Source organism: Ranitomeya variabilis, chromosome 7 (assembly GCF_051348905.1).
Source record: "Ranitomeya variabilis isolate aRanVar5 chromosome 7, aRanVar5.hap1, whole genome shotgun sequence".
NCBI lineage: Eukaryota > Metazoa > Chordata > Amphibia > Anura > Dendrobatidae > Ranitomeya > Ranitomeya variabilis.
Window position 1 is genome coordinate 21,627,982 of NC_135238.1, and position 15,459 is coordinate 21,643,440.

The 15,459-nt window shown below is 35.5% G+C and overlaps 1 protein-coding gene across 1 annotated transcript in view; it reads right to left on the reverse strand.

The window, feature by feature from the left end:
* HS3ST6 (heparan sulfate-glucosamine 3-sulfotransferase 6) overlaps positions 1-14,250 on the reverse strand; it is a 65,311-nt gene extending 51,061 nt beyond the window's left edge. Inside the window, exon 1 of the mRNA XM_077274425.1 lies at positions 13,324-14,250. Coding sequence (XP_077130540.1) covers positions 13,324-13,994 — 671 coding nt within the window. The 5' untranslated portion in view covers positions 13,995-14,250. The remainder of the gene's footprint in view (positions 1-13,323) is intronic.
* Positions 14,251-15,459: the final 1,209 nt, after the last annotated feature.

A 15,459-nucleotide genomic window follows, 5' to 3' on the forward strand; every position in this document is an offset into this window, starting at 1 on the left:
TATTATAGTAGTTATATTCTTGTACATAGGAGCAGTATTATAGCAGTTATGTTCTTGTACATAAGAGCAGTATTATACTTGTTATATTCTTGTACATAGGGGTCAGTATTATAGTAGTTATATTCTTGTACATAGGAGCAGTATTATAGTAGTTATATTCTTGTACATTGGGGCAGTATTATAGAGTTATATTCTTGTACATAGGGGCAGTATTATAGTAGTTATATTCTTGTACATAGGAGCAGTATTATAGTAGTTATATTCTTGTACATAGGGGCAGTATTATAGTAGTTATATTCTTGTACATAGGAGCAGTATTATAGTAGTTATATTCTTGTACATTGGGACAGTATTATAGTAGTTATATTCTTGTACATAGGGGCACTATTATAGTAGTTATATTCTTGTATATAGGAGCAGTATTATAGTAGTTATATTCTTGTACATTGGGGCAGTATTATAGTAGTTATATTCTTGCATATAGGAGCAGTATTATAGTAGTTATATTCTTCTACATAGGAGCAGTATTATACTAGGTATATTCTTGTACATAGGGGCAGTATTATAGTAGTTATATTCTTGTACATAGGAGCAGTATTATAGTCGTTATATTCTTGTACACAGAGAGCGGTATTATAGTAGTTATATTCTTGTACATTGGGGCAGTATTATAGTAGTTATATTCTTGTACATAGGGGGCAGTATTATAGTAGTTATATTCTTGTACATAGGGGCAGTATTATAGTAGTTATATTCTTGTACATAGGAGCAGTATTATAGTATTTATATTCTTGTACATAGAAGCAGTATTATAGTAGTTATATTCTTGTACATAGGAGCAGTATTATAGTAGTTATATTCCTGTAGATAGGGGCAGTATTATAGTAGTTATATTCTTGTACATAGGAGCAGTATTATAGTAGTAATATTCTTGTACATAGGAGCAGTATTATAGTAGTTATATTCTTGTACATAGTAGTATTATAGTAGTTATAGTCTTGTATGTAGTAGCAGTATTATAGTAGTTATATTTCTGTACATAGGGGGCGGTATTATAGTAGTAATATTCTTGTACATAGGAGCAGTATTATAGTAGTTATATTCTTGTACATTGGGGCAGTATTATAGAGTTATATTCTTGTACATAGGAGCAGTATTATAGTAGTTATATTCTTGTACATAGGGGCAGTATTATAGTAGTTATATTCTTGTACATAGGAGCAGTATTATAGTAGTTATATTCTTGTACATAGGGGCAGTATTATAGTAGTTATATTCCTGTACATAGGGAGCAGTATTATAGTAGTCATATTCTTGTACATAGGGGGCAGTATTATAGTAGTTATATTCTTGTACATAGGAACAGTATTATAGTAGTTATATTCTTGTACATAGGAGCAGTATTATAGTAGTTATATTCCTGTAGATGGGGGCAGTATTATAGTAGTTATATTCTTGTACATAGGAGCAGTATTATAGTAGTTATATTCTTGTACATAAGAGCAGTATTATAGTAGTTATATTCTTGTACATAGGGGCAGTATTATAGTAGTTATATTCTTGTACATAGGAGCAGTATTATAGTAGTTATATTCTTATACATAGGAGCAGTATTATAGTAGTTATATTATTGTACGTAGGGGCAGTTTTATAGTAGTTATATTCCTGTACATAGGAGCAGCATTATAGTAGTTATATTCTTGTTCATAGGGGCAGTATTATAGTAGTTATATTCTTGTACATAGTAGTATTATAGTAGTTATAGTCTTGTATGTAGGAACAGTATTATAGTAGTTATATTCCTGTACAAAGGGGGCAGTATTATAGTAGTTATATTCTTGTACATAGGAGCAGTATTATAGTAGTTATATTCTTGTACATAGGGGCAGTATTATAGTAGTTATATTCTTGTACATAGGAGCAGTATTATAGTAGTTATATTCTTGTACATAGGGGCAGTATTATAGTAGTTATATTCTTGTACATAGGGGCAGTATTATAGTAGTTATATTCTTGTACATAGGAGCAGTATTATAGTAGTTATATTCTTATACATAGGGGGCAGTATTATAGTAGTTATATTCTTGAACATAGGAGCAGTATTATACTAGTTATATTCTTGTACATAGGAGCAGTATTATAGCAGTTATATTCTTGTACATAGGGGCAGTATTATAGTAGTTATATTCTTGTACATAGGAACGGTATTATAGTAGTTATATTTTTGTACATAGGAACAGTATTATAGTAGTTATATTCTTGTACATAGGAGCAGTATTATAGTAGTTATATTCTTGTACATAGGAGCAGTATTATAGTAGTTATATTCTTGTACATAGGAGCAGTATTATAGTAGTTATATTCTTATACATAGGAGCAGTATTATAGTAGTTATATTCTTGTACATAGGGGCAGTATTATAGTAGTTATATTCTTGTGCATGGGGCAGTATTATAGTACTTATATTCTTGTACATAGAGCAGTATTATAGTAGTTACATTCTTGTACATAGGAGCAGTATTATAGTAGTTATATTCTTGTACATAGGGGCAGTATTATAGCAGTTATATTCTTGTACATAGGGGCAGTATTATAGTAGTTATATTCTTGTTCATGGGGCAGTATTATAGTAGTTATATTCTTGTACATAGGGGCAGTATTATAGTAGTTATATTCCTGTAGATAGGGGCAGTATTATAGTAGTTATATTCTTGTACATAGGAGCAGTATTATAGTAGTTATATTCTTGTACATAGGAGCAGTATTATAGTAGTTACATTCTTGTACATAGGAGCAGTATTATAGTAGTTATATTCTTGTACATAGGGGCAGTATTATAGTAGTTATATTCTTGTACATAGGGGCAGTATTATAGTAGTTATATTCTTGTTCATGGAGCAGTATTATAGTAGTTAGATTCTTGTACATAGGGGCAGTATTATAGTAGTTATATTCCTGTAGATAGGGGCAGTATTATAGTAGTTATATTCTTGTACATAGGAGCAGTATTATAGTAGTTATATTCTTGTACATAGGAGCAGTATTATAGTAGTTATATTCTTATACATAGGAGCAGTATTATAGTAGTTATATTATTGTACATAGGGGCAGTATTATAGTAGTTATATTCTTGTGCATGGGGCAGTATTATAGTAGTTATATTCTTGTACATAGAGCAGTATTATAGTAGTTACATTCTTGTACATAGGAGCAGTATTATAGTAGTTATATTCTTGTACATAGGGGCAGTATTATAGTAGTTATATTCTTGTACATAGGGGCAGTATTATAGCAGTTATATTCTTGTACATAGGGGCAGTATTATAGTAGTTATATTCTTGTTCATGGGGCAGTATTATAGTAGTTATATTCTTGTACATAGGGGCAGTATTATAGTAGTTATATTCCTGTAGATAGGGGCAGTATTATAGTAGTTATATTCTTGTACATAGGAGCAGTATTATAGTAGTTATATTCTGGTACATAGGAGCAGTATTATAGTAGTTATATTATTGTACATAGGGGCAGTATTATAGTAGTTATATTCTTGTGCATGGGGCAGTATTATAGTAGTTATATTCTTGTACATAGAGCAGTATTATAGTAGTTACATTCTTGTACATAGGAGCAGTATTATAGTAGTTATATTCTTGTACATAGGGGCAGTATTATAGTAGTTATATTCTTGTACATAGGGGCAGTATTATAGTAGTTATATTCTTGTTCATGGGGCAGTATTATAGTAGTTATATTCTTGTACATAGGGGCAGTATTATAGTAGTTATATTCCTGTAGATAGGGGCAGTATTATAGTAGTTATATTCTTGTACATAGGAGCAGTATTATAGTAGTTATATTCTTGTACATTGGGGCAGTATTATAGTAGTTATATTCTTGCATATAGGAGCAGTATTATAGTAGTTATATTCTTCTACATAGGAGCAGTATTATAGTAGGTATATTCTTGTACATAGGGGCAGTATTATAGTAGTTATATTCTTGTACATAGGAGCAGTATTATAGTCGTTATATTCTTGTACACAGAGAGCGGTATTATAGTAGTTATATTCTTGTACATTGGGGCAGTATTATAGTAGTTATATTCTTGTACATAGGGGGCAGTATTATAGTAGTTATATTCTTGTACATAGGGGCAGTATTATAGTAGTTATATTCTTGTACATAGGAGCAGTATTATAGTAGTTATATTCCTGAAGATAGGGGCAGTATTATAGTAGTTATATTCTTGTACATAGGAGCAGTATTATAGTAGTAATATTCTTGTACATAGGAGCAGTATTATAGTAGTTATATTCTTGTACATAGTAGTATTATAGTAGTTATAGTCTTGTATGTAGTAGCAGTATTATAGTAGTTATATTCCTGTACATAGGGGGCGGTATTATAGTAGTTATATTCTTGTACATAGGAGCAGTATTATAGTAGTTATATTCTTGTACATTGGGGCAGTATTATAGAGTTATATTCTTGTACATAGGGACAGTATTATAGTAGTTATATTCTTGTACATAGGGGCAGTATTATAGTAGTTATATTCTTGTACATAGGAGCAGTATTATAGTAGTTATATTCTTGTACATAGGGGCAGTATTATAGTAGTTATATTCCTGTACATAGGGAGCAGTATTATAGCAGTCATATTCTTGTACATAGGGGGCAGTATTATAGTAGTTATATTCTTGTACATAGGAACAGTATTATAGTAATTATATTCTTGTACATAGGAGCAGTATTATAGTAGTTATATTCCTGTAGATAGGGGCAGTATTATAGTAGTTATATTCTTGTACATAGGAGCAGTATTATAGTAGTTATATTCTTGTACATAGGAGCAGTATTATAGTAGTTATATTCTTGTACATAGGGGCAGTATTATAGTAGTTATATTCTTGTACATAGGAGCAGTATTATAGTAGTTATATTCTTATACATAGGAGCAGTATTATAGTAGTTATATTATTGTACATAGGGGCAGTTTTATAGTAGTTATATTCCTGTACATAGGAGCAGCATTATAGTAGTTATATTCTTGTTCATAGGGGCAGTTTTATAGTAGTTATATTCTTGTACATAGTAGTATTATAGTAGTTATAGTCTTGTATGTAGGAACAGTATTATAGTAGTTATATTCCTGTACAAAGGGGGCAGTATTATAGTAGTTATATTCTTGTACATAGGAGCAGTATTATAGTAGTTATATTCTTGTACATAGGGGCAGTATTATAGTAGTTATATTCTTGTACATAGGAGCAGTATTATAGTAGTTATATTCTTATACATAGGGGACAGTATTATAGTAGTTATATTCTTGAACATAGGAGCAGCATTATACTAGTTATATTCTTGTACATAGGAGCAGTATTATAGCAGTTATATTCTTGTACATAGGGGCAGTATTATAGTAGTTATATTCTTGTACATAGGAACAGTATTATAGTAGTTATATTCTTGTACATAGGAACAGTATTATAGTAGTTATATTCTTGTACATAGGAGCAGTATTATAGTAGTTATATTCTTGTACATAGGAGCAGTATTATAGTAGTTATATTCTTGTACATAGGAGCAGTATTATAGTAGTTATATTCTTATACATAGGAGCAGTATTATAGTAGTTATATTCTTGTACATAGGGGCAGTATTATAGTAGTTATATTCTTGTGCATGGGGCAGTATTATAGTAGTTATATTCTTGTACATAGAGCAGTATTATAGTAGTTACAGTCTTGTACATAGGAGCAGTATTATAGTAGTTATATTCTTGTACATAGGGGCAGTATTATAGCAGTTATATTCTTGTACATAGGGGCAGTATTATAGTAGTTATATTCTTGTTCATGGGGCAGTATTATAGTAGTTATATTCTTGTACATAGGGGCAGTATTATAGTAGTTATATTCCTGTAGATAGGGGCAGTATTATAGTAGTTATATTCTTGTACATAGGAGCAGTATTATAGTAGTTATATTCTTGTACATAGGAGCAGTATTATAGTAGTTATATTCTTGTACATAGGGGCAGTATTACAGTAGTTATATTCTTGTACATAGGAGCAGTATTATAGTAGTTATATTCTTATACATAGGAGCAGTATTATAGTAGTTATATTATTGTACATAGGGGCAGTATTATAGTAGTTATATTCTTGTGCATGGGGCAGTATTATAGTAGTTATATTCTTGTACATAGAGCAGTATTATAGTAGTTACATTCTTGTACATAGGAGCAGTATTATAGTAGTTATATTCTTGTACATAGGGGCAGTATTATAGTAGTGATATTCTTGTACATAGGGGCAGTATTATAGTAGTTATATTCTTGTTCATGGGGCAGTATTATAGTAGTTAGATTCTTGTACATAGGGGCAGTATTATAGTAGTTATATTCCTGTAGATAGGGGCAGTATTTTAGTAGTTATATTCTTGTACATAGGAGCAGTATTATAGTAGTTATATTCTTGTACATAGGAGCAGTATTATAGTAGTTATATTCTTATACATAGGAGCAGTATTATAGTAGTTATATTATTGTACATAGGGGCAGTATTATAGTAGTTATATTCTTGTACATAGAGCAGTATTATAGTAGTTACATTCTTGTACATAGGAGCAGTATTATAGTAGTTATATTCTTGTACATAGGGGCAGTATTATAGTAGTTATATTCTTGTACATAGGGGCAGTATTATAGTAGTTATATTCTTGTTCATGGGGCAGTATTATAGTAGTTATATTCTTGTACATAGGGGCAGTATTATAGTAGTTATATTCCTGTAGATAGGGGCAGTATTATAGTAGTTATATTCTTGTACATAGGAGCAGTATTATAGTAGTTATATTCTTGTACATAGGAGCAGTATTATAGTAGTTATATTCTTGTACATAGGGGCAGTATTACAGTAGTTATATTCTTGTACATAGGAGCAGTATTATAGTAGTTATATTCTTGTACATAGGGGGCAGTATTATAGTAGTTATATTCCTGTACATAGGAACAGTATTATAGTAGTTATATTCTTGTACATAGGAGCAGTATTATAGTAGTTATATTCTTGTTCATAGGGGCAGTATTATAGTAGTTATATTCTTGTACATAGTAGTATTATAGTAGTTATAGTCTTGTATGTAGGAACAGTATTATAGTAGTTATATTCCTGTACAAAGGGGGCAGTATTATAGTAGTTATATTCTTGTACATAGGAGCAGTATTATAGCAGTTATGTTCTTGTACATAAGAGCAGTATTATAGTTGTTATATTCTTGTACATAGGGGGCAGTATTATAGTAGTTATATTCTTGTACATAGGAGCAGTATTATAGTAGTTATATTCTTGTACATTGGGGCAGTATTATAGAGTTATATTCTTGTACATAGGGGCAGTATTATAGTAGTTATATTCTTGTACATAGGAGCAGTATTATAGTAGTTATATTCTTGTACATAGGGGCAGTATTATAGCAGTTATATTCTTGTACATAGGAGCAGTATTATAGTAGTTATATTCTTGTACATTGGGGCAGTATTATAGTAGTTATATTCTTGCATATAGGAGCAGTATTATAGTAGTTATATTCTTGTACATTGGGGCAGTATTATAGTAGTTATATTCTTGCATATAGGAGCAGTATTATAGTAGTTATATTCTTCTACATAGGAGCAGTATTATAGTCGTTATATTCTTGTACACAGAGAGCGGTATTATAGTAGTTATATTCTTGTACATTGGGGCAGTATTATAGTAGTTATATTCTTGTACATAGGGGGCAGTATTATAGTAGTTATATTCTTGTACATAGGGGCAGTATTATAGTAGTTATATTCTTGTACATAGGAGCAGTATTATAGTAGTTATATTCCTGAAGATAGGGGCAGTATTATAGTAGTTATATTCTTGTACATAGGAGCAGTATTATAGTAGTAATATTCTTGTACATAGGAGCAGTATTATAGTAGTTATATTCTTGTACATAGTAGTATTATAGTAGTTATAGTCTTGTATGTAGTAGCAGTATTATAGTAGTTATATTCCTGTACATAGGGGGCGGTATAGTCGCTCTTCTTATCTGCATCTCAAAAACATTTCCAGAATTCGCCCTTTTCTTACTTTCGACTCTGCAAAAACTCTTACTGTCTCACTTATTCATTCTCGTCTGGACTATTGTAACTCTCTACTAATTGGCCTACCTTTTACCAGACTCTCCCCGCTCCAATCTGTCCTGAATGCTGCTGCCAGGATCATATTCCTCGCCAACCGTTACACCGATGCCTCTACCTTGTGCCAGTCATTACACTGGCTACCCATCCAATCCAGAATCCAGTACAAAACTACTACCCTCATCCACAAAGCACTCCATGGCTCAGCACCACCCTACATCTCCTCTCTGGTCTCAGTCTACCAACCTACCCGTGCCCTCCGCTCTGCTAATGACCTCAGGTTAGCATCCTCAATAATCAGAACCTCCCACTCCCGTCTCCAAGACTTTACACGTGCGGCGCCGATTCTTTGGAATGCACTACCTAGGTTAATACAATTAATCCCCAATCCCCACAGTTTTAAGCGTGCACTAAAAACTCATTTGTTCAGATTGGCCTACCGCCTCAACGCATTAACCTAATTATCCCTGTGTGGCCTATTAATAAAAAACAACAACATAATCACGTTCCTCCATCATGTTCTCATACACTTTATGCAGTTAATAGCCTCTGTGTCTGTACTGTTACATACTTAGGCAGTTAACTGGTTCATGCAGCTTTACATGAACACCCGAGCCTTACACTATGGCTGGTCCAAATAACTAAAGCAATTGTTACCATCCACCTCTTGTGTCTCCCCTTTTCCTCATAGATTGTAAGCTTGCGAGCAGCAGGGCCCTCATTCCTCCTGGTATCTGTTTTGAACTGTGATTTCTGTTATGCTGTAATGTCTGTTGTCTGTATAAGTCCCCTCTATAAGTTGTAAAGCGCTGCGGAATATGTTGGCGCTATATAAATAAAATTATTATTATTATTATTATTATTATTAGTTATATTCTTGTACATAGGAGCAGTATTATAGTAGTTATATTCTTGTACATTGGGGCAGTATTATAGAGTTATATTCTTGTACATAGGGGCAGTATTATAGTAGTTATATTCTTGTACATAGGGGCAGTATTATAGTAGTTATATTCTTGTACATAGGAGCAGTATTATAGTAGTTATATTCTTGTACATAGGGGCAGTATTATAGTAGTTATATTCCTGTACATAGGGAGCAGTATTATAGTAGTCATATTCTTGTACATAGGGGGCAGTATTATAGTAGTTATATTCTTGTACATAGGAACAGTATTATAGTAGTTATATTCTTGTACATAGGAGCAGTATTATAGTAGTTATATTCCTGTAGATAGGGGCAGTATTATAGTAGTTATATTCTTGTACATAGGAGCAGTATTATAGTAGTTATATTCTTGTACATAGGAGCAGTATTATAGTAGTTATATTCTTGTACATAGGGGCAGTATTATAGTAGTTATATTCTTGTACATAGGAGCAGTATTATAGTAGTTATATTCTTGTACATAGGGAGCAGTATTATAGTAGTTATATTCTTGTACATAGGGGAAGTATTATAGTAGTTATATTCTTGTACATAGGAGCAGTATTATAGTAGTTATATTCTTGTACATAGGAGCAGTATTATAGTAGTTATATTCTTGTACATAGGGGCAGTATTATAGTAGTTATATTCTTGTACATAGGAGCAGTATTATAGTAGCTATATTCTTGTACATAGGAGCAGTATTATAGTAGTTATATTCTTGTACATAGGGGCAGTATTATAGTAGTTATATTCTTGTACATAGGGGCAGTATTATAGTGGTTATATTCCTGTACATAGGAGCAGCATTATAGTAGTTATATTCTTGTACATAGGGAGCAGTATTATAGTAGTTATATTCTTGTACATAGGTGCAGTATTATAGTAGTTATATTCTTGTACATAGGGGAAGTATTATAGTAGTTATATTCTTATACATAGGAGCAGTATTATAGTAGTTATATTATTGTACATAGGGGCAGTATTATAGTAGTTATATTCCTGTACATAGGAGCAGCATTATAGTAGTTATATTCTTGTACATAGGGAGCAGTATTATAGTAGTTATGTTCTTGTACATAGGGGAAGTATTATAGTAGTTATATTCTTGTACATAGGAGCAGTATTATAGTAGTTATATTCTTGTACATAGGGAGCAGTATTATAGTAGTTATATTCTTGTACATAGGGGAAGTATTATAGTAGTTATATTCTTGTACATAGGAGCAGTATTATAGTAGTTATATTCTTGTACATAGGAGCAGTATTATAGTAGTTATATTCTTGTACATAGGGGCAGTATTATAGTAGTTATATTCTTGTACATAGGGGGCAGTATTATAGTAGTTATATTCTTGTACATAGGAGCAGTATTATAGTAGTTATATTCTTGTACATAGGGGAAGTATTATAGTAGTTATATTCTTGTACATAGGGACAGTATTATAGTAGTTATATTCTTGTACATAGGGAGCAGTATTATAGTAGTTATATTCTTGTACATAGGGGAAGTATTATAGTAGTTATATTCTTGTACATAGGAGCAGTATTATAGTAGTTATATTCTTGTACATAGAGGCAGTATTATAGTAGTTATATTCTTGTACATAGGGGCAGTATTATAGTAGTTATATTCTTGTAACGAGCAGGCAGTATCATACATTTAACCGCACAAAAGTAAGACTAGTTGTAGTCCCTTTAATGTAAGCAGAGAAGCCCACCATAAACCCCTTTTGGACAAAAACTTCTGATTTTGACCAGCAGCCATCTGAGACAAATGAACACCTCTCCGGCACATTCTGCAGATCCAACACCCGATTGTTATCACATTTTTGGCAACTGAAAAGTAGGAAATAGTGAAAATCCTGCGACTTGAGTTTAAGAAAATGAATCCAGCTTTCCTGCGGCACAATGACAGTATAAGCGTTCAGGATGAATACGTTCGCTCGCCGCCATTCATATTTGTATCTGTTATTTCTCCAAAAACTGTTTTATCCTCCTTTCTTCAGCTTGTAAAGCCGCTTGGCAGGAACACACAGAGGATCAAACGGCCGTAATTATTACAAGACACGGGAAACGTTTTATTCTGCAAACGCTTCAAAACTGAGGTTTCCCTTCACAATTCAGAACAGCTGCTGGAGAAAAGTTAAACCAGAGCCCGGACTGTCACTTAGTCTGGCATCTGACACTTTGAAGGCTTAAAGGGAATGTTCATCTTTTAACACCGAGTTGTTTTACGTCCAGCACTCTGTGTTGATTTATTTCTCTTCATATCTTTATGTCAGTCAGATGTTTGTATTACTGACACAGAGCTCCAGATCCTCAGCAGCAGAGCTGGAAGCACAATAAAATCCTGGCTTCGTAAAGCGACCACTAGAGGGAGTCCAGGAGCTCGCTGCATATTGCGTATGTACCAGATTGCAGCAAGCTCCTTAGCGCCCCCTTGTGGTGATTGCAGTAAGCCAAATTTTGATTTGAGTCTATGCATAGAAATTAGGAAAGTGGGAGCTGAGTATGACAAAAGTCTTACAGTCCCTCATGAGAAACAACCATGCGCCACTTTTAATATTGGTGTCATATTTAGCAAGGGGGTATTTTAGTTTCTTTGCCTCTAATAACTCTACTCCCCAATATTGTCATCACTGTTTGATGGTTGTTGAATGATACCTGCACTGAAAATTAATAATTGCCACGAATAAGAATGTTCCCATTTACTGACAGGATAAAGAGCTATTCAAACTATCCATGGCTAAAAAAAAGATTATTAGAAGTTATAGAACTTTCTAACATGCAAAGTTTTATCTATTTATCTAAGTGACACTGGACAGACCCATATAGGAGGTGAATAGGTCCCAATTCATAGACCCCACTGTATCTGCTCCTGTACTGGAAATGTCAGCATATGGGCCAAACACAAACACGGCAGCTCCGGAGAGAAAAATGTCACATTCAGCTCTGCTACATCCACATAATAACTACATATGAGGTGTAATATATCTATTATCTATCATCTATCTATTATCTATTATCTATCTATCATCTATCTACCATTATCTATCTATCTGCTATCTATTATCTATCTATTGTCTATTATCTATCTATCTATTTATATATTATCTATCTATCTATCTGCTATCTATCTATCTATCTATCTATCTATCTATCTATCTATCTTCTATCTATTATCTATTATCTATCTATCTATTTTCTATCTATCTATCTATCTATCTATCTATCTATCTTCTATCTATTATCTATCTATCTATTATCTATCTATCTATTTTCTATCTATCTATCTATCTATCTATCTATCTATCTTCTATCTATTATCTATCTATCTATTATCTATCTATCTATTTTCTATCTATCTATCTATCTATCTATCTATCATCTATCTATCATCTATTATCTATCATCTATTATCTATCTATCATCTATTATCTATCATCTATTATCTATCTATCATCTATTATCTATCTATTTAGTTATCATCTATCTATCTATCTATCTATCTATCTATCTATCTGTTATCCATCTATTATCTATCTATCCACTGGCAGACACATATAGCAGAGGGCCCTTGTGCAAGAACAGTATATGGGTCAACAGATCATCATTTTTCACATTTCACCTGCTTTGGAGATAGTATCGGCCCCCTCACCTCTTGGGTCCCTGTGTGGCTGCACAATTTGCCCCAATGATATGTCCGCCTTTGATCTATCTATCTATTATCTATCTATCTGTCTGTCTGTCTTTCTATTTCTCTGTGTATCCTTCTCCACACAGAAGTGCTAAATGGCAGCAGCCCTGGCGCAGTCCTACTGAGGTCCTAGATCGGCTCATATCATAAAAATCACATAACTTTGTTCATGTTTGTTATGGGGGGAGCTACATTATTATGACATATGTAAGGTTATGGGTCGCTGGTCTACCTGGCACCAATTTTTCAATTCCCTACAACTTGCCATTTTGTCCCATTAATGTGTTAAGAAGCCGCGGACATGTTGCACTAGCCCTAAATTTGCCCTCTATTACACGGGGCTCATTGACACCCATTGTTCAGCACCTTCTATACTCATCACAGTCACCTGGCCCCTACACCCTGGGCTTCTCCGCTAAACATCAGCACCTTCCATCTGACAGGGCATGCTGAGAGTTGTAGTTTTGCTCCAGTTGGAGAGCCAGACAGTATCATGCACATATCTTGTAACTTTACCTACCTGTACCACTCCAGACCCTTGTCATAGCACCTGTCAAAAAAGTGGGGTTCAGCCCCCAGTGCCCTAACATCTGGGTGTATCCTTAGGAATTCCAGCAGAGCCCGGGTGCCCCCTTTCTTTACCCCCACAATGATTGCTTGGGGAAACTTCTTACTCCCGACATTGCTGTGCAGTAAGATGGCGCTGGGGGTCAGTTTATGGTGGGAGGTCTTGTTGCTGGACACTAATGAGTCTACTAATGCCACAGTGCCAGTGTGCGCCCCATCCTCGGCACCAGGGAGCAACGTGCCCAAAAGTGCAGCATTAGGGCCCAATGTGTCCTCCTGGGCATCCTCGGGGCCCAATATCTCCTCCTGGGCATCCTCGGGGCCCAATGTCTCCTCCTGGGCATCCTCGGGGCCCAATGTCTCCTCCTGGGCATCCTCAGAGCGCAGCAATTCCCCGGCACCGCTGATCCAGGGCTCCGCAGAGGCAGTCCGTCCGGGCGCAACCGACTGCGCAGCGCGCAAGGCTCCGACGCTCATCTGCGGGTCACAGCAAGAGCCGCTCAGGCAGTAGAAGAAGAAGGTGAACAAGCAGATCATAGTCAGCAGCAGGGACACTCTGGGCTGAGCCCTCAGTGGCCCCAGGTGCCCCGAAACAAGCCGACACCTTAGGATGCCACATCCCATGAGTGGGGCTGGGGACCAGGGAGGGCGCACATGGCACAGCGCTATCCCACACACCGAGCGGCGGAGGAGGAATCCCGGGCAGGACTGGGCAGCTCACAGGCTGAAGATCCCCAGCTGGCAGCAATGAAGACGCTACATCCTTAGGACGAGGCTGGAGAATCCCGGCTGTCTGGTGCTGAGGTGAGTGCTGCGGAGGGGCTGTCCAGGTGAGTGCTCTGGAGGTGAGTGCTCCGTAGGGGGCTGTCCAGGTGAGTGCTGCAGAGGTGAGTGCTGCGGAGGTGAGTGCTCCGGAGGGGGCTGTCCAGGTGAGTGCTGCAGAGGTGAGTGCTGCAGAGGTGAGTGCTGCGGAGGGACTGTCAAGGTGAGTGCTGCGGAGGGGCTGTCCAGGTGAGTGCTGAGTAGGTGAGTGCTCCGGAGGTGAGTGCTGCGGGTGAGTCTGCGCGGAGGGGCTGCCAGGTGAGTTGCGGAGGTGAGTCTGCGCGGAGGTGAGTGCTGCGGGGGGCTGTCCAGGTGAGTGCAGGCAGCACTGCTGACAGCAGAGGACTGGCAGCTCGGCACATGGGCTCACACACCAGGCTGTGCATGGATTGGGGGCTGGGGGAGTGTCAGGGGCAGCGATCGTCTTTCTGAGCCCTCATAGCCCCTCCTATTAGTGCAGGAGAAAGTCTGTCCTCATCCTCATCCTCCTGAGGGTAGTAGTGCTCCAGAGCTCAGTCAGGGGCAGGACAGGATTACAGGAGCTGCTCTGTGAGAATGTGGAGTCACAGGGGGGGAACCAGGATGGGTCTATGGCTTTATCAGTAATTGGTTTATTTGTCAGTTATAAAAGTCCATTATATGCAAGGTGCAGTATAACCTTCTATCAATCCATCACTCTCATCATCTGTCTCATAACTATGTCCTGTCTATCTATATCTATGGTATCTATTCATGTAGAATTCTATCTATTAATCAATTATCTAGCTGTTTATCAAGACAAATAAATCAACTTGATGCAGCAGAGCAAACAATAGTGGAAAAATACTTATTTAATGGCTCATTGTCGCAACGTTTTGGCTTGAGGAAGATTCACACACTTGAACCGAAACGTTGCGACAATGGGCCATTAAATAAGTATTTTTCCACTATTGTTTTGTTTGCTCTGCTGCATCCAGTTGATTTATTTGTCTGGATGGTTTGGTCATTGTTAGGGAGACTTTATCTATCTATCTATCTATCTATCTATCTATCTATCTATCTATCTATCTATCTATCTATCTATTATTTCTCTATTTATCTCTATCAATTATCTACTGTATCTATCTATCTATCTATCTATCTATCTATCTATCTATCTATCTATCTATCTATCTATCTATCATCTATCTATTATCTATCATCTATCTACTATCTTTCTATTGTCTATCTATATCTATTTATCTATTATCTACCTACTATCTATCTATCTATCTATCTATTACCTACT